Genomic DNA, 18372 nt, shown 5'->3' with positions numbered 1-18372 from the left:
GAGGCTCTCTTAAGGGCAGTGGAACAAGCTATCCTGAGGAGGCAAAAGAATGGGAAGTGCCACAGGAGACCAGTTTGCCTAGACAGCAATCTCTTCAAAGAGTTGAAACTCAAAAAGGAACCCTACAAAAAACAGTAATTCAGGTATAGTACTAGAGAAGAGTATAGGAGTATCATATGGGCATGCAGGGAGAAAATTAGGAAGGCCAAGGCACATTTTGAGATGCACCTGGCAAGGAACATAGAAGGCAATAAAAAGGGATTCCATAGGTATGTGAAAAGCCATTGGAAGACCAGGGAAACCCGGCCTTCCCCTGTTACAGAATTTGGAAGACAAGTTTAGTCACAGCAATGCAAAGATGATAGTATTCAATGCCCCTTTTACTTAAGTCTTCACAAATAGGGGAAGGTATCAGATGAAAGTACAGTTGGCACCAGAGAGAGGGAAGGAGATGAACAGCCTAGAGTAATTAAAGAGCAGGTTAGGATTTAGAAAAGTTAGATGCTTTCTGGTTGGCAGGGATGGATGGGATGTACCCAAGGGTACTGAAAGAATTGGCTGAAGTAATTTTGGAGCCATTGACTATCCTCTTTTAGAACTCAGAGAGGTCAGGTAAGTGCCTATCTTTAAGAATGGGAATAACAAGGATCTGGGGAATTACAGACCAGTCAACCTGACCTCTATACCTGGAAAGATCATGAAGCTGGTCTTCAAGGAATCTGCCAAGAGCAAATCATGCCTGATCATCCTGATTTCCTTCTATGATAGGGTGACGGGCACTGTGGATGAGGGGAGAGCGGTGGATGTGGTATACCTTGACTTTAGCAAGGCTTTTGACACTATCTCCCACAACATTCTTTTTGGCAATCCAAGAAAATACAGACTACGTGAAAGTACCATAAGATGGATACAGAAATGGTTGGATCATCATACTCAGCACATAGTCCTCAGTGGTTAAGTGTCTAGCTGGGGGTAAAGCATCCATGGATTCCCCCAGGGGTCTGTCTTGTATCTGGTATTGTTTAGGAGCTTCATTAAAGATTTGGATGATGGCATCAGGTGTGTATTCAGTATATTTGCAGATGGCACCAAGATGTATGGAGTTGTGGATGCTCCAGGGGTAGAGTTAGGATCCCGAATGACCTGGATAAATGAAAAATTCTCTGCAGTCAGTGATGAGATTCAACAAGGAGAACTGCAAATCCTGCAGTTGGGATGAAATAACCACATGCACAAATACAGACTGGGGAATGAATGGCTAAATTGCAGTACTGCAGACAAGGACTAGGAGCTAGGGTGGTCCATAAACTGAATATGAGCCAACAGTGTACTCTTGTTGCAAAAAAGGCCAACAACATACTGGGAGTGTCTACACAAGATGTTTACTGCAGATCTGCCTAGTTAGCTCCACAGTAAAGTCTTTGCATCTGTTAGGCCACAGTAAAATAATTAGCTGTGCCGTAAATACCAGTATTATCCTATGGCGGAGTTTGTTACTCTGCAGCAGCTCATGTGTAGATGCTGACCCAGCTGGCTGGGGCATCAGGGTGCTTCAGTGTGGGGGCTGCCTGCTGGCTAGCCCCACACTGGAGCACCCTTGTGCCCCAGCCAGCCAGGGCTGCATTGACTCAGCTCAACGTGCTACAGCCCTGGATCTATAAACTCCAGCATGATATGTGCTGGATTTTCTTGTTTCAGATTAATTGCATGTGTAGACATGCCCACTGAGTTGTATCAACAGAAGTGTCACTTGCAAATCAGGGGAAATGATTCTTCTGCTTTATTCAGTACTAGTGAGGCCTCACCTGAAGGTGTCCTGTTTTGGACCCTGCACTTCTACAAGAGTGTGATAGTTTGGAAAGTGTGTAGCACAGGGCAACAAAAAAGATCAGGTGGCTGGGAGATGAGACTTATGAGGAAAGGCTGAAAGAACTAGACTTATTTAGTCTAGAGAAGAGAAATCTGAGGTAGGATTTGATAATGTTCTTCAAATACCTGAAGGGTGATTGTAGAGAAGATGGAGATGGGCTGTCTTCTGACTGTAGAGGACAGGACTAGGAGCAATGGTTTCAAGCTGCAGCAGGGGATATTTAGGATGGAAATTAGGTGGAACTTTCTGACTATGAAGGTGGTCGAGCACTGGAGCAGGCTACCTAGAGAAACTGGATTTGGTATTCTTAAAAGTTTTCAAGAGCAGGTTAGACAGACACTTGGCTGGGATGGTTTAGTCAGGGATGATTCTGCCTTGAGCAGGAGGCTGGACTAGATGATCTTGTGAGGTTTCTTCTAGCCCAACTTTCCTATGATTCCTATAATTATGCCTGTTTAAATATCCATTCATGTAAATTTTTTGCATATTTTTGTAACTTAGCAAAGTTTTCTTTTATACATTTTTATCATGTCAATAGTTTGAATTTAAGAAATGTTCAGTGATCATTTGTGAAGGTGGAAATACTTTGGTCTTACTTTACAGATGGAGATATTATATTATATCATGAATCTTGCCATGTCATGACTGCAATGTTATCTGCCTAGATTTGCTTTTCAGCTCCCTTTCCACTATTAATGCAGTTCATTGTGTGGAGTGTAGAATGACTTTTCCAATTATAATGCACATATTTTCAACAGTTATTAATTATCCTTTTTCATATCCACCATAAGTTGAGATGTTTTAATCAGATCTCTTAAATCCAAACTTTTTCCTCAAAACAATCCTCCTGAACCTAGCACAAATAGGTTTTCTCTACCAATACTTTCTGTTTCATTGTCTCTTCCTGACCTCACTGTTTCTGTCACCCTGATAGTTTATCTCCAAAGCAGTATGATTTGATTATTCCTAGGTAGTATGTCAAAAAAGCACCTTCTCCCAGGACCTCTATATATTTTCTTACATTTTAGCTGTATGTGTTCCCATGAGTGGAATTCAGAGAAACAAGCTGTACCTCTTAGGTCTTCAGACCTGGAATAGTGATGCTTAAATGTCTTTGGTCAGGGTTTACAGCAGCTAGCAAGACCACGGGAAAACATCAGCTTCAATGAACTTCAGATCAGATCCAAGTAGAGGGGTTTCATCCAGTTTTTAGAATGCTTATCAAGAGTTGGTCAAAGCCCTTCCATAGAGACCACAGTTCTGACTTATCACATTTGAATTACATTTTAAAAATAATGCATTGTACAATTCTCTTTCATTATACATAATGTTAACATGTTGGTGAAGAATTTCTGAGGCTTAATAATTTATTTTACAAACTTAATAATTTATTTTAGTAATATTGTATAACATAATCACTGTGCTTGTATGCAGCTTTTCAGCTGCTGCTTTTTTCCCTTATCTTAAGCTTGAGAGGATACTCAACTTTGATTCTTCAGTGTTTCCCTTGTTTTGTTATTATTTTATATTACTTTCTGCATTCCTCTAGAGAGAATGCTTTGTTCTCTTTTGTCAGTTACTTGTGATTAGAATTAATGAAATTACAATTTCTAATCATTAAATTTAAATAAAATGCTGTAATTTGTGAGAGATTCTATTGCCTAATTGTCTTTTAACTACATAAGAGCTGGGCATTCTCTTTAGTATCACTTAAATGGATTCTTACCAGATTCCATCTGAAGTCTGAACTTTGATGTACTATTTCATTTTTTTTTTTTTTCATTTGCAAGATGAAAACAAGACTTGGGTGTATAAACAAGTTAGTTTATTGCAAAGGCTCAGTTTAATAAAGGTTCAATAAAAAATGATGGCTTAACAATAAAAATACTATAAAAAATGTATTGCCTACCATTTTATATTGGTTTTCCTTTTAATTTGACAAGTTATATACCTTTCTTGTAAATTTTAGCTCTGCTTGAACATCCATGTTTAAATGTGGTTGTCTTTGTATGCTGAAACTGACACAAAGTCTAAGCATTCCTGCCTGCTGTCCTGGGTTTAAATTTTACTTAATGCACTGGCTTTTTGGAAATGCAAGGATTCTAAGATTTTGTGACTGCTTCTGCACTGCCACCCAACTGGTAAGATGACAGAAGGTCATGCACTGCAGCATTGCAAGTTCTAGGCAATGGCAGAGAACTGTCAGGGTATCCTGGCTATCCTGCTTCCTGGCAGGATGAAATTGCCCACTTTTTTCTACTGTGCTGTTAAACTGCTGTAAACTGCTTTCAGTACCTGTAGCTCCTTGCATTGCATATTCTCCCTTGCATAAAAATACTTACAGTATCTCTTACCCTTAAGGATGTGTTGAGATAACTTCAGATATCCATGGCAGACAAGGAGTGTCACTTTCCCTGTTTTCAAGGATGTGAAGCCTAATTCAGTAATATTTATAAAACACCAAACACCATCAGCTGAGTGAATAAAGAGGAGACAAAAACTAGAAGGCAATAGTTGCATTCTGCAAAGCACTGTCTGCAATCCAAGATATGCCTATTTGTGATACTCCTCAGCCAATTACTCAGAGTAATTGTACTGATCTTCTCAAAATATTACATTTCCTCCTGTGTTGCATGCTTGAATCACCATAAACAATTCCAACAGTTAAACATTTGACAGTTGTCAGAGTTAGGCCTAAGATTTAATATCTCAGGGAAACTGAGTGGGAGCAGCTTATACCAAACCTATGATCATTATGAGCTGTTGTCAGATGCTAGTACATGTCGCATCATCATTTGCATATCACACTTTGAAGGTTGTCTTCTCAACCATGATGTCCTAGAGCCTTCATTTCTTTTAAACTAAACTTCCCAATCACACAAAGGCAGCCATCACAAAACAGTACCAGTTTACTAAGCTAGTATCTGTCTTTGTCTTGTATGGAAAATAGCAACAATTATAACCAAAATGACCGTTAATAATTAGTGAAGAATTACAGGAGATGCTGTATGAAGTTTTGCTATTCTTCTGGAAGAGACTATATTCGAGCAATTATTTGCTGGAGATGATGAATTGGTTAGTCTGCCACATTCCCATAATGAAGTTTCTTGAAGTTGCCAATTTTGTATTGGTGTACTCACTTCTCTATTGTACTGTCCTAATGCAATTAATGATTACCCAGTGCTTCCATGAAGAAGAGCAACCAGGAGGCTCAGCTGTAAAATCAGACCTGTTGCCACTGAAAGTTCAGATACCATCTAAGAAGATGGGAGTGATTTGAGATGAGTTGGAGAGGGATGTTCCAAATGATGTTGGTGGATGAGGCTCCTATCAAGTTTACACCAAGATAATATGGAAGTTTCATGGGCAGTTTGTTATACCGGAGAAATATGCTTCCAGTGTCATCTTTGCCTCCAGATTACCAGCATTTCATCTTGGCACTATAGTCTTAGCAGGATTAGGTTTTAAACATAGAAGTTAAAAGGGATGACTCTAGAACTGACCCTGCTGTGGAAGCCTATTATACAAGGTTTATACATGGCTTACCTGGCTGCTAATAATCAAAATAGCTAATCATTAAGAATTAGCTTGATAAGCAGGGCAAGACTACAGTATGCTTGTTAACTTCAGCAGGAAATCTTATGCCATACAGTATCATAGGAAGATCAGAAATCTATAAACGCCTTTATACCACAAATACACTTGCTAAACAGTTATTAAACCATAAAGCCCATAATAAGCTTCCACACAGAGATGTGAATACAGCTTTCTGAAAATCATTTATTTGGTATGCTCCTTCCTTATCCTTCTGGGCTGCGATTGATTATCCTTTTTGAGTCCATGAGGGGAGGGAAGTAGTTGATGCTGATAGGACTCCTAAGGACTTTGTCTAAAATGTGGAGACAAAAGTCAGGTAAACTGAGCAGTGTCCCAAAAATCTACCATCTAATTTTTCTTTTTTTTGTACAATTAAGCTTCTGTAGAGCAAGAAACCCACAGTCACTCAGCTTCTTGGGAACTTTCTCCATTTACACAAAAACACTCTTATACAATCAAATTCTACCTATTCAGCATGGAAAGCAAGAGCTTCTCCAACTTTATTTTCAGATTGATCTTCCAGCCTCCTAAACACACATGTGTAACGTGGGCTAAATAGCCACTTCTAAGATGAATCTATGGTTTCTACCATTTCACTTTAAACACTGTAGACTGAAACAGTATCCCTAGAGACTCATGAACTTCATTGGTTTTCCAGAACACATTAGTAGAACTATTCTGAATAATGAACTAACAAACAAACCTGGATTGTCTTAACTAAACACTGGATTTGTGCCACCTACAATGAGGTGATCACGATGGGCCCTGTTCCTATGGGGCTTTTTGTACGTGGGTCTGCATGAAATTTGGAATTCTGTCTTACAGTCGCTAGTTATTTGAGGCCCAGAGGATCGTAGAATCATAGAAAAAAAGGGGTTGAAAGGGACCTCAGGAAGTCATCTAGTCCAACTCCCTACTCAAAGCAGGACCATCCCCAACTAGATCATCCCAGCCAGGGATTTGTGAAGCGAGCCTTAAAAACCTCCAAGGATGCAGATTGCATAACCTCTCTAGGTAACTTGTTCCCATGCTTCACCACACTTCTAGTGAGAAAACGTTTCCTAATAGCCAAGCTAAGCTTCCTGTGCTGCAACTTGAAATGGTTGCTCCTTGTTCTGTCATCTGTCACCCCAGAGAACAGTCAAGCTGCATCCTCTTTGGAACCACACTTCAGGTACTTAAAGACTGCTATCAAATCCCTCCTCAGTTTTGTCTTCTCCAAACTAAATAAACTCAGTTTCCTCAGCCTCTCCTCATAAGTCATGTGCCTCAGCCCCTGAACCATTTTTGTTGCCCTCCACTGGACTTTCTCCAACTTGTCCACATCCTTTCTATAATGGTGGGCCCAAAACTGTATACAGTACTCAAGATGTAGCCTCACCACAGCAGAATACAGGGGAATAATTACTGTCCTCAACCTGGCAACACTTGTACTAATGCAGCCTGGTATGCTGTTAGTCTTCTTGGGAACAAGGGCACACTGCTAGCTCCCATCCATCATATTGTCCACTATCATCCCCAAGTCCTTTCCTGCAGAGCTGCTGCTTAGCCAGTCAGTCCCCAGGCTGTAGTCATGCATGGGATACTTCCATCCTAAGTGCAAGTCTTTGCAGTTGTCCTTGATGAACCTCATGAAATTTCTTTTGGTCCAATCCTCCTATTTGCCTAGGTCACTCTGAATCCTAGCCCTACCCCCCAATTTATCTACTATACCCCGCAGCTTGGTGTCATCCACATACTTGCTGAAGGTGCAATCCATCCCATTTTCCAGATCATTAATAAAGATTTTGAACAAACCTGGCCCCAGGACTGACCCCTGGGGCATTCCACTTGATGCCAGCTGCCAGCTAAACATTGAACCATTGCTTACTACCTGTTGAGCCCAACAATCCAGGCAGCTTTCTGTCCACCTTATAAGCCATTCATCCAACCCATACTTTCTCAGCTTGCTTGTATGAATGCTGTGGGACACGGTGTCAAAAGCTTTATCAAAAGATAATGGCTAGCAGCTCTGCAGTTGCATTAGCCAACTTCCTCAACACCCTTGGATGGATTGCATCCAGCCTCATGGACTTATACATGTCCAGCTTTTCTAACCTGTTCTTTCACCACTGTTGGCTGCTCATGTCCTCCCCAAATTGTGCTGCCAGGTGCAGTAGTCTGACCTTGACTGTGAAGACTGAGGTAAATAAGGTTTTGAGTAATTCAACCTTTTCCTCATCATCTTTCATTAGGTTTCCTCACCCATTCTGTAAGGGACCCACACTTGCCCTGACCTTCCACCTGTTGCTATCATACTTGTAGCTATCCTTCTTGTTACACGTCACATCCCTTGATAGGTGAACTCCAGTTGCACTTTGGCCTTCCTGACTTCATTCCTGCATGCCTGAGCAATAGTCATATAGTCCTGCCAAGTTGTTTGTCCAAGTTTCCACTTTTTGTAAGCTTCCGTTTCGTGTTTCAGCTAATTGAAGAGTTCTCTGCCACGTTTGCTATTCTTCTTGCATATTGGGAGCTATTCTTTTTGCGTATCAAGATGATTTGCTCCTGCACCCTCCGTAAGGTTTCTTTAAAATATAACCAGCTTTTCTGGACACCTTTCCCCCTTAGCCTGGCCTCCCAAGGGATCCTACCCATCAGTTCGCTGAGGGAGTCAAAATGTGCTTTCTTGAAGTCCAGGGTCCATACTCTGCTGTTCTCCTTCCTTCCTTTTGTCACAATCATGATCTTGTGGTCACTGCTGCCCAACTTGCCATCCACTTCTACATCCCCCACCAGTTCTTCCCTGTTTGAGAGTTGTTGGCCATTTCAACACTTTCACCGGGAAACTGTCTCCAACACTCTCCAAAAATGTCCTGGTTTGCCAACACACTTCTGTATATTGTTCCCCTAGCATGTCAGAGTGATTGAAGTTCCTCATGAGAATCAGGGACTGTGATCAGGAAGCTTCTGTTAGTTGAAGAAGGCTTCATCTACTTCATCCTCCTAGTCTGGTGGTCTATAGCAGACACCCACCACATCACCCTTGTTGCTCTCCCCTCATCTTGGCCACCTCATAGGGTTACTTTGCTTGCTTTCTTCACCACTAGTTATCCACAAAAGGCGTCTGGCTTCGAAATATTAGTAGTTGAGAGGGAATTAATTTTCCCATTTACTGAGTAGCCTGAAAAAAAGTATTAACAATATTATATTTCCATTAGGAAGAAAACAAATATATATTGTGTCGAGTAGCTAAATGAGGGATTGAATTGAGATATATAGTGTCATGGTTGAAACTTTAAATGGTGATATTTCTTTCTCCAAGGCAGTCACTTTTTAAAAAGCCCTACTGCTTACTTCAGTCTTGTGCTTGTTTTAATTTTTTTTTAATATTATATGATGTTTTTATCTGTTTGCTTTTCTCTGTGTTTGTCTTTGTTTCCCCTTTGCTGTCAAACAGAGGTAGATATTTTGTAGACTCTGGGTATAGGGAACTTGTATTTAATTTTAAAATAACCAGCTAACAAAGAATTTAGCAAACATCCTGAAGTGTCATTGCTTAAAGACCATAGTTTTCTAACCGAAAAACAGGGCTTACAGAACTACAGTTATTGTTCTAAAGTATTGCAAAATTAACACTGTACTAATGGAAATGCAAGAATATAGTTTCCCTTAAATAGTACCGACCATAAGTAATGGGATTATTTGAGTATACTTATGCAACATTAATATTTTCAGTCATAATTAGAAGATATTTCAGTTTTTCTGGGTGGCACTAACAATATGTAAAGGTACAAAAGAGGAAAGTAATACACATACAAAAAAGAAGTATGCAGACAAAATTTGTTGTGTGTCCAATTGTTGTTATAAAATATTGAGAAGTCTAATTGGTTCGGCAAGATGACAGCAGCTCATTGCTGTCTTATAAAAATGCAAAAAATGTGAAGAAGCGCCACTTAAAATTCTCAGTTTGCTGTAGTCTAGGTATACTGCAAAAGTGTCATAATTAATATTTGGAGAATAAGAACTGATTGTTTTTTACAGGAGTGTCCCATTGGCCTGCCATAAATTATTCATCATTGTGCTTGCAGTAGAGGCTTCTATGTATACTGTCCTTTTTTTTAACCTGAGCTCATGATTTTTCTGTTGTAAATACAACTTGAAATTTTCATGACCTACGGCACTCGTGGGTCAGATTCATAGCTGCGTTGAACGCTGTATACTTCCAAGCCTTAACATTGTTTTCTCAAGGCCTTTATTTCCAACAAGATGGAGGGAAGAGAGCTCTTTGAAAACAACAAAGCAAAACAAAACGGTTTAAATATTAAATATATTTGAGCATGTATGAAGATAATGATATTTGTGGGGTTTTATCCCTTCCCTTCCCTTTCAAGTTTGTTTAGGATCAATGCTAGGAATAGGGCACATTGTACAAGCAAACTGGAATGTCTCATTTCCTTCCTTCATGTTGCATTTTTCTAGCTGTGTAATGTTTGCTTGTAGTGTTTGCTACCATACCTAACCTTCAGGCTGAGATGACATGGAGCATTTAAACAATTGGTCAGTCAGCTAGCCAAGAATAATAAGGGAAAGAGGTGTGAGGGAAGGTTTGGCTGCTTAGTTCAAAGCAGACAGTTATATATGTAAGAGATGGAGAAAGAACCAATTTTGAGGCTAGACTGATGCTAATGGACAGCCATAGAAAAACTGGAACATCCACACCTATTTCTTAAGTAATATCACAAATATTTTAATGTAAATACACTGTTTATTTTGTATTTATGCAGCCTTTATTGTAGCACAAGAGATTTCTTTTAATAAGTTCATTTTATAAAGCAAATCCCTTAGGTCCTGCATTGCTATTTACTCTCATACCTAACTGAGCAGTGTCACTACAGATAAGTGTTTTAGATAAGTATTTTATGAGCACTGGCACTAGTGCTTTGCAGGACAGAGGAAGGACAGATATGAATTGAGGAGCAGGTTAGATAAGCACATCATATGGCCTTCATAGACTTCAGCTATCCCTTTCTTTTAGTGTGAATTGTTTTTCAGATTGTTTTAAAAAGGCATGAACATCAGAACTATTACATTTTTTTCTTTTCTGGTATGCAAAGTTCTTTTTTTAATGTTTATTAAATTTGAAAATAAGGCAATAATTGTGTGATTATTTTTTTCCTCTTTATCCAGCCACTTATTCCTCGAAGCCCGACAAGCAGTGTCGCTACACCATCCAGCACGATCAGTACACCCACCAAAAGAGATAGCTCTGCTCTCCAAGAACTCTACATACCCCCTCCTCCAGTAGAGCCTTACATTCCCAGGTAAACTGTTAGTGATGATGTTGCTCATGGCCAAAAAATGGCCCTCAGAAAATGACCAACTGAGCATTTTCATGCATTAAGTTGACTGTTAAGAGAAAAAAAATAACCATGCTGGGTATTGGAACTGCAGGTTCAAGCCCCTGATAATTTCCCTTGGAGTTGGTCTAGTTTTTAACAGAGCCATGATCCATCTGATGCAGTATCTCACCTTCAAAAGTGGACAATACTGCATTTTGGTTGGGAAAAATCCTGCCATTACTTACCTTACTATATTCTGTAGTGACTTGATTGTTCCAGAAATATATGTGCCACTCTGAGTTGTGAGTGAGATGGCCATATTTATCACTCTCCTATTAGGCTAAACTACCAACCTCCACTCAGCAGTCTGTTCATTCTTAGCAGAGTCCTCACCCAGCTCCCAAATAACCTATTACGATTCAGTTAACTAATTACAGTAGCCTAGAATACCAATTGTTTCTTTCCTAAAATCATGTATTAATATTACAGTCTACAAATACATCCATAAAGTTTGCATTGTAAACTAAGCATTAGACTAGTGGGATTAGTGAGAGAATGTGATTCAAAGGAACAGTTAATTTTAAAGTGTTCTGTGTTTACTGTGCATGCAACATTATATGTCCAAGTCACAATGGGGAGGGGGGGTTGGCTGCATTTTGTTACCTTTGTTGAACTTGTTGTAAGATCAGTATGCCCATGACCTGGACTAGAGTCACTCAATAGTGGAATAGAGTCACTCAGTAATGACTCATTTAGCTAATTAACAAGATGTATTCCCTGATGCTGATAAGCCTTTCCTGTGTGGTAGCCAAGGACGTGTTGGTTAGAAAATTAAATTGGCGGGGCAAAGGGAAATTGAGTATGTATAAAAAAAAAAATCCTCAATTTCCAGAGATATAGAATACTCCTGAGGGCAGAATATTCAGTTTCCACTTCATGGTTCTGATGATGTTCTGCTCCTTTTGTGAAGCCATGAGCTAAAATCTTGCAGATAGTTCTTATACTTGCTCTGTCTGTTCTGGACTATATTTACTTTTAGTAAAACAAACAAAAACCAAAAAAACCCCCAAACATTTCTGTTGTCACTTTAACAGGTAATATAATTAGTCCTGCCTAAACAGTTATTCTAATTGGTGTCTTCAGAAAATGATGAACAAGCAATACAGGTAGGGTGCAGACAGAATTTAAATTTGTCATGTTCAGCCCTCTGAAAGCTCTCTGCAGCCATGCCATGACACATGCACACAGCTGCAGAGTGCTTTTGAAGTGGCTAATTGCACAACAAATTGACCCTTATCAAGTGGGGGATCAGATGAAGGTTCTCCACTTTGGAGCACCTTAGGGAACTTGTGTTCCCTAGGATTAATTTATGAGTTCCCTAGGCTATGTGTAGGTGGGGAGCAGGGAGAGAGAGTAAGCTGCTGGTTGGGGTTTGCCTGGCGTGAACTGGAGGACGAGGTGGGTGGATTGGAGCCCCTCTGCCTCATGCTTCCCACACCCCCAGTCCTCTCCCCTCTAGCTCAAGCCAGGCAAACCCCAGCTGGTAGCTTGCTCCTGCCCCCCCCTTTTCTTTCTGCAGACAACCCCACAGCTAGGGGAAGGGATAGAGCTGGGAGAGAGATGCAGCTCTTCATTTCAGGCAGGTTCAATTCTTCTTCTCCCCCCACTTCAGCCCAACAGGCAAACAAGTGTTGGGGGCGGGGGGCTCTAAGTCGTGGTGCTTTATTCAAAGTACCATGAGTTAGAGCAGGGGCCTGCACTTCTATCAGCTCCCATAGCTTATGCCATAAAGCTTTGGGATTTTTTCCTCTCAGCAAAGAAAAAGGATTCCAATCATTGTATTTGAAATGCTCACATGGGATAGATGTATCTTTAATCTATTTAATAGATACCACCATAACTCTATTAATTCTATACAGGTGCAACTGAAAGAATAGAATAACTTTAGAAAAAACTTCTTGGGACCTTAAAGATACTAATTCTGAACACTTTAGGCTAAAGGGGATAGAAATGAAACAATTAGAGGTCTTCAGGTTTGTCTTTGGATGAAAATTTGATTGTTTGTATTGCACAGACCTTACACTTTTGAAACTAAAGCTAAGATAGCCTCAGAAAAATACTACGTATATACTGCTGTTCACAAGCCTGCCACTGTTTACTTCCTTAGAAAATGTATTAAATAAGTAAATGATGTAATTTACAGGGTGTTTTCTAATGTGTAGCTCTCATTCACAGTTTACAACTCATCTGTCACAGAATCTGGGACATTTAAAAATCCATTTGTAATTTTTTGTTTTAGACTTAAGAAAAATTATCTATGGTAATGTGGTAGTGTATGAAGCAACACTAATAAAATATTATATCAATTATTTTTCTGCGTAGCACACACAAAAACTAGCTTTCTTTCTTTGTTTTATATATTTAATTAAGACTGACTAACTACATAGTTTATTTTAGCAGCTAAAACTCAGCAGCTAGACCAAGACTTAAATTCCTTGTTTTAAGTGTAGTCTAGAGGGAGGGGAAGTTTCCTTGGAAACTTACACAATCTCTTACTGTAAGCTTGCTAAGAGGAAAGAGGTTGTAGGGAAAAAGGAACCCTCCAGATCAAGAAACAGCAAAGAGGCCAGCTACAGAGGAGTTTGTTAGGGGTGGTCTGCTTGGAAAGAGGGACAAAGTGAGAGGCAACAGATTAGAAGACCCAGAGACATGGCTGGAAAACATTGCAATCCCAGAGCCACTGCCACTTCCAGCTCTTCCTCTGCTTCCACCTGTGAGGTGTCTGTCCAGGCAGGACCACACACTGTTGAGGCTTCCACCCAGGTCCTAGATTGGTGCTGTGCAGACTGGAGCTTGCAGATTCCTTCCAGTGTCAGCCAGGTGGAGTTCCTGCAATGTGAGCAGTGCCTTTTGGTGATGTCCCTCAGGGAGAAGGCAAGACAGGTACAATGGGAGGTAGCAAGGCTCCAAAGCATCCTCTGCCATGAGAACTTCATTGATTCCATACTGAGGGAAACCTCTAGGACTGTGGAGGAAGAACTGCCAGAGGTGATGCTAGTAGAGAAAGAGGGCATGGACTTCCAAGAAGGCAGAAGCTGGAAGCTTGTTTCTTATGGCAGCAAGAAGTAGCCATCCCCACATGCAGTGGTTTGCCTGGAGAACAGATATGGAGCACTAACAATGTAGGCGGAGGAGTGTATTCCATTGGTGGAAGAGGCCAGGCCAAGAATCCCCAAGGTAGGGAGGATCAAGACCACTGCCACAAAGAGGTAGCAATGGGTGATGGTGGCTGGAAACCCCCTTCTGTAGGGGACAGAGGGATCCATCTGCCAGCCTGACCTGTTGTCCCAGGAGGCCTGTTGCTTGTCTGGAGCCTGGATCCAATGTCACAGAAGGATTATCAAGACTCATCCAGTCCTCTGACCTACCCATAATGCTCATCCACATGGGCACCAGTGATACTTCCAGGGGTGACCCTGAGCAAATCAAGAGTGACTACAAGGTCCTGGGTGCAAGGGTGAAGAGGATGGGGCTCAAGTCATCTTCTCCTCACTTCTTCCAATAAGGGGAGGGGCCCTGATAGGAGCAGACACGTCCTTCAGATCAATGCATGACTGCGCAAGTGGTGTCGCCAGCTGGGATTTGGCTTCTTCAACCATTGGCTGTTGTTCCAAAAAGAAAGCTTGCTAGGAAGGGATGGGTTCCACCTGATGAAGTGAGAGAAAAGCATTTTCATAGACAGGCTCACTAACCTAGTGATGAGGGCTTTAAACTACATTTGCCAGGCGATGGTGAACAAAGCGCTAAGATAAGTGGGGAAGAAGGGGACCTGGAGGAAGCAGAAGCAGGAGGGTGCAATAGGGGAGGCCTCATTCTTAGTGACAAAGTAGGGCAATTGGCTAGTTACCTCAGGTGCCTGTACATAAATGCATTTGGCTAGTTACCTCAGGAGCCTGGGAAACAAGCGTGAAGAATTGGTAGTCCTTGCACAGTCAAGAAACAATGGACACAAATTATTAGAGAGTAGATTTAGATTAGACATCCGCAAGAGCTACTTCACAGTTAGGGTGGCTAGGAGCTAGAACCAACTTCCAAGGGAAGTGGTGCTGACTCCTACCCTGGGGGTCTTTAAGAAGAGGCTTGATGCCTACCTAGCTGGGATCATTTGAGTCCAGTCTTTTCTCCCGCCCAGGCGGGGTGTCAGACTTGAAGATCTACAAGGTTCCTTCTGACTCTACTTCTATGATTCTATGAACTATGACATGATTGGGATAACAGAGATTTGGTGGGATAGCTTGTATGACCAGAGCACTGTTATGGATAGGAACAAACTGCTTAGTAATGACAGGCAGGGGAGAAGAGGAGGAGCAGTTGCAATTTATGTAAAAGATCTGTGTGATTGCTCTGAGCTCCAGTATGAAACTGGAAAGTATCTGGGTTAAGATTAGAGGGAAGAGCAAGAAGGGTGATGTTGTGGTGGATGTGTGCTATAGGGTACCTGACTAGGAGGATGAGGTACATGAGGCTTCCTTCAGGCAATTAACGGAAGTTTCCTAATCATAAGTCCTGGTTCTCACGGGGGATTTCATTCACCCTGACATCTGCTGGAAAGGCAATACACCAGTGCACAGGAAATACAGGAAGTTTTTGAAGGGCATTGGAGACAACTTCTGGGTGTAAATGTTGGAGAGACCAATTAGGGGCCATGTTCTTCTTGATCTACTCACAAACATAGAAGAATTAGGGAAGTAGAGGTGGATGGCAAGTTGGGCAGGATCTGGAGTTCAGGACCTTGACAAAAGCAAGAAAGGAGAGCAGCAGATTATGGACCCTAGACTTCTGAAAAGCAAACTTTGACTCCCTCAGGGAACTGATGGACAGAATCCCCTGGGAAACTGGGCTGAGGGGGAAAGGAGTTCATGAAAGCTGACTGTACTTTAAAGAAACCTTACAGAGGGCACAGGAACAAACCATCCTGATGTACAGGAAAAACAGCAAATGTGGCAAGCAACCAGTTTAGCTTAGCGGAGAACTCTTCAGTGAGCTTTCAAGAAGTGGACACTTGGACAAACAACTTGAGAGGAATATAAAAATATTGCTTGGGCATGCAAGGATGAAGTCAGGAAGGCAAAAGTGCAATTGGAGTTGCAACTAGCAATGGGATGTGAAGGGTAACAAAAAGCTGGGGGGAAGGTTGTAGTAGATAAACTGGAGGGTAGGGCTAGAGCTAAGAGTGACCTAAACAAATTAAAGGATTGGGCCAAAAGAAATCTCATGAGGTTTATCAAAGACAACTGCAAAGTCTTGCACTTAGGATAGAAATATCCCATGCACCACTACAGCCTGGGGACTGATTGGTTAAGCAGCAGCTCTGCAGAAAAGGACCTGAGGGTGACAGTGAACAATAAGATGGATGCGAGATAGTAGTGTGCCTTTGTTGCCAAGAAGGCTAACAGCATACCGGCCTGCATTTGTAGGAGCATTGGCAGCAGGTCGAGAGAAGTAATTGTTCCCCTATATTCTGTACTGGTAAGGTCACATCTGGAGTACTGTATCCGGTTTTGGGCCCCCCCACTATAGAAAGGATGTGGACAAGTTGGAGAGACTCCAGCGGAGGGCAACGGAAATGGTTCAGGGGCTGGGACACATGACTTATGAGGAGAGGCTGAGGGAAGTGAGATTATTTAGTTTAAAGAAGTGAAGACTGAGGAGGGATTTGATAGCAGTCTTTAAGTATCTAAAGGGTGGTTCCAAGGAGGATGAAGCTAGACTGTTCTCAGGAGTGACAGATGACAAACAAGGAGCAATGGTCTCAAGCTGCAGCAATGGAAGTGTAGGTTGGATACTAGAAAAAACTTTCCCAGTAGGAAGGTGGTGAAGTGCTGGAACCAAGTTACCTAGAGAGGTGGTGGAATCTCCATCCTTGGCAGTTTTTAAGGCCCATCTTGACAAAGCCCTGATGGTCCTGCTTTGAGCGGGGGTTTGGAGCAGATAACCTCCTGATGTCCCTTCAACCCTTTCTTATGATTCTGTGATTCTATGGAATGATTAAACTGTGCATTTCTGTAATCTTTTTCATTAGCTTAATCCTACTGGACTGTAGTTCACTTTACAAACCCATCCAATAATATAGTCTATAATATGATTTGATTGAAGGATATGTTCTGGCATTTCAGTAGTCTTTTGTCTATAGTTGACTCTGTTTACAAAGCCTTTTATTTTTTGTTTGTGTGTCATAAAATAACTGTGCAACTCTTCCTAGGTTACTGTTTCCATTCCTGACTGAGTATAACAAAAACAGGCATTCTTTTGTTACTGGAACAGAGTAAGAGAATTGCTACATTGATGTATTTTACATATCCCTGCAGCCATGCCACATTGAGGTCTGACGATATTCCCAAACAGAAAGCACCATGGTTGTCATCACATATGTGGCATGAGGGAGAGGCTGCAGGTCTAGTACCTTCTGTGGAACAATTACTTAAAAGGTGATAGTCGCATATTACTATTTGAACTGGTCTGCCTATTCAAATACCAGCTCACCTTTTAGGGCACCTATATACATGCAGAGAGGCTGCTCTGTTGTGCTATAATTACAACATGTTGGAGCAGTCTCAATTAATCAAGTCTTCTGGAGCATGGTAATTACTGTGCCCCAGCAGACTCCAGCGTCGTATGTATCAGCGTCCCCACACTGAAAAACGCTGGTGGGAGCATTTATCTAAAGCTCCCCCGCTGCCATTTTTCAGTGCAGGGACACTGATACATGTGACACACTGGGCACTTTAATTAGAGTGGCTCTCAAAGCCACTCTAGTTAAAGCACCTGCCGCCCCTCCCCCTGTGCCTTCCAGAGTATGTCTATAAATGTCCTTCATGGTTCATCATAATCCTCATAATTTATCCCCATTCCCAAAAGACCAGGAAGATGAATGAGCTTTCCATTTTTTCCAGAGGGTGAAAATCCTCAGGCTTTTTCAGAATTTAGGAAAGAATAGATTCAGCCTGCAATTGAGATCAGTAAACAGAGATGTATTTAACAGTTCAGACGCTATTGCATCCACCAAAGCTCTTGGTATAGTAAATATTTTCAGTTTTGTACTCACTAAAAGACACCCACTTAAAATTTACTATTAAAATACATTCAAAATCTCTTGTTTATTAAAGGGATGAAAAGGGAAATCTTCCATGTGATGATGTTGGCAGACACATAGTGGGCAAGCCAGTTCATACAGGATCGGAATCTCCTAATTCATTTCTTGACCAGGAATATCGAAAGCGTTTCAATGTGGTTGAAGAAGACGCAGTCTTATACTGCTATGAATATGAGAAAGGAAGAACAAGTGGTCCTGGGAGGAGAGAGAGCACTCCAACATATGGTAAGGTATTAATAAGGCTCATTCAATGTTTTCATTTGTTTCGTGGCTGACATTTTCTTTTTAAATAAAGAATACACATTTATGAATTTGCTTAGCTAAGAATTTTCTGTTTCTATAGGAGGATCTCAGAATAAGCATTTGTTTATTAAAAATCTACTGTATAACTTTTTTAGTACACACAAAAATATGAATGGGTGATTACTCCA

The 18372-nt window shown here is 41.1% G+C and overlaps 1 protein-coding gene across 10 annotated transcripts in view; it reads left to right on the top strand.

Moving 5' to 3' along the window:
- The window catches only part of CNKSR2 (connector enhancer of kinase suppressor of Ras 2), a 361202-nt gene that overhangs the window by 209415 nt on the left and 133415 nt on the right, over nucleotides 1–18372 (top strand). For 8 of the 10 annotated variants that reach the window (XR_016444124.1, XR_016444125.1, XM_090062378.1 and 5 more), the window contains 3 exons: nucleotides 10637–10770; nucleotides 17157–17276; nucleotides 17955–18166. Coding sequence is in view for 8 of the 10 variants with exons in the window: in XM_090062378.1 (XP_089918504.1) it covers nucleotides 10637–10770; nucleotides 17157–17276; nucleotides 17955–18166 (466 nt within the window). In the remaining 2 variants the exon portion in view is untranslated. The remainder of the gene's footprint in view (nucleotides 1–10636; nucleotides 10771–17156; nucleotides 17277–17954; nucleotides 18167–18372) is intronic. The other 2 variants (XM_090062387.1, XM_090062413.1) reach the window with 1 other exon arrangement.

This window comes from Crocodylus siamensis, chromosome 1 (assembly GCF_052110815.1).
Source record: "Crocodylus siamensis isolate JL-2025a chromosome 1, ASM5211081v1, whole genome shotgun sequence".
Taxonomy (NCBI): Eukaryota; Metazoa; Chordata; order Crocodylia; family Crocodylidae; genus Crocodylus; species Crocodylus siamensis.
The sequence above is the reverse complement of the archived record's forward strand: the minus strand, read 5'-3'. Positions and strand labels throughout refer to the sequence as shown.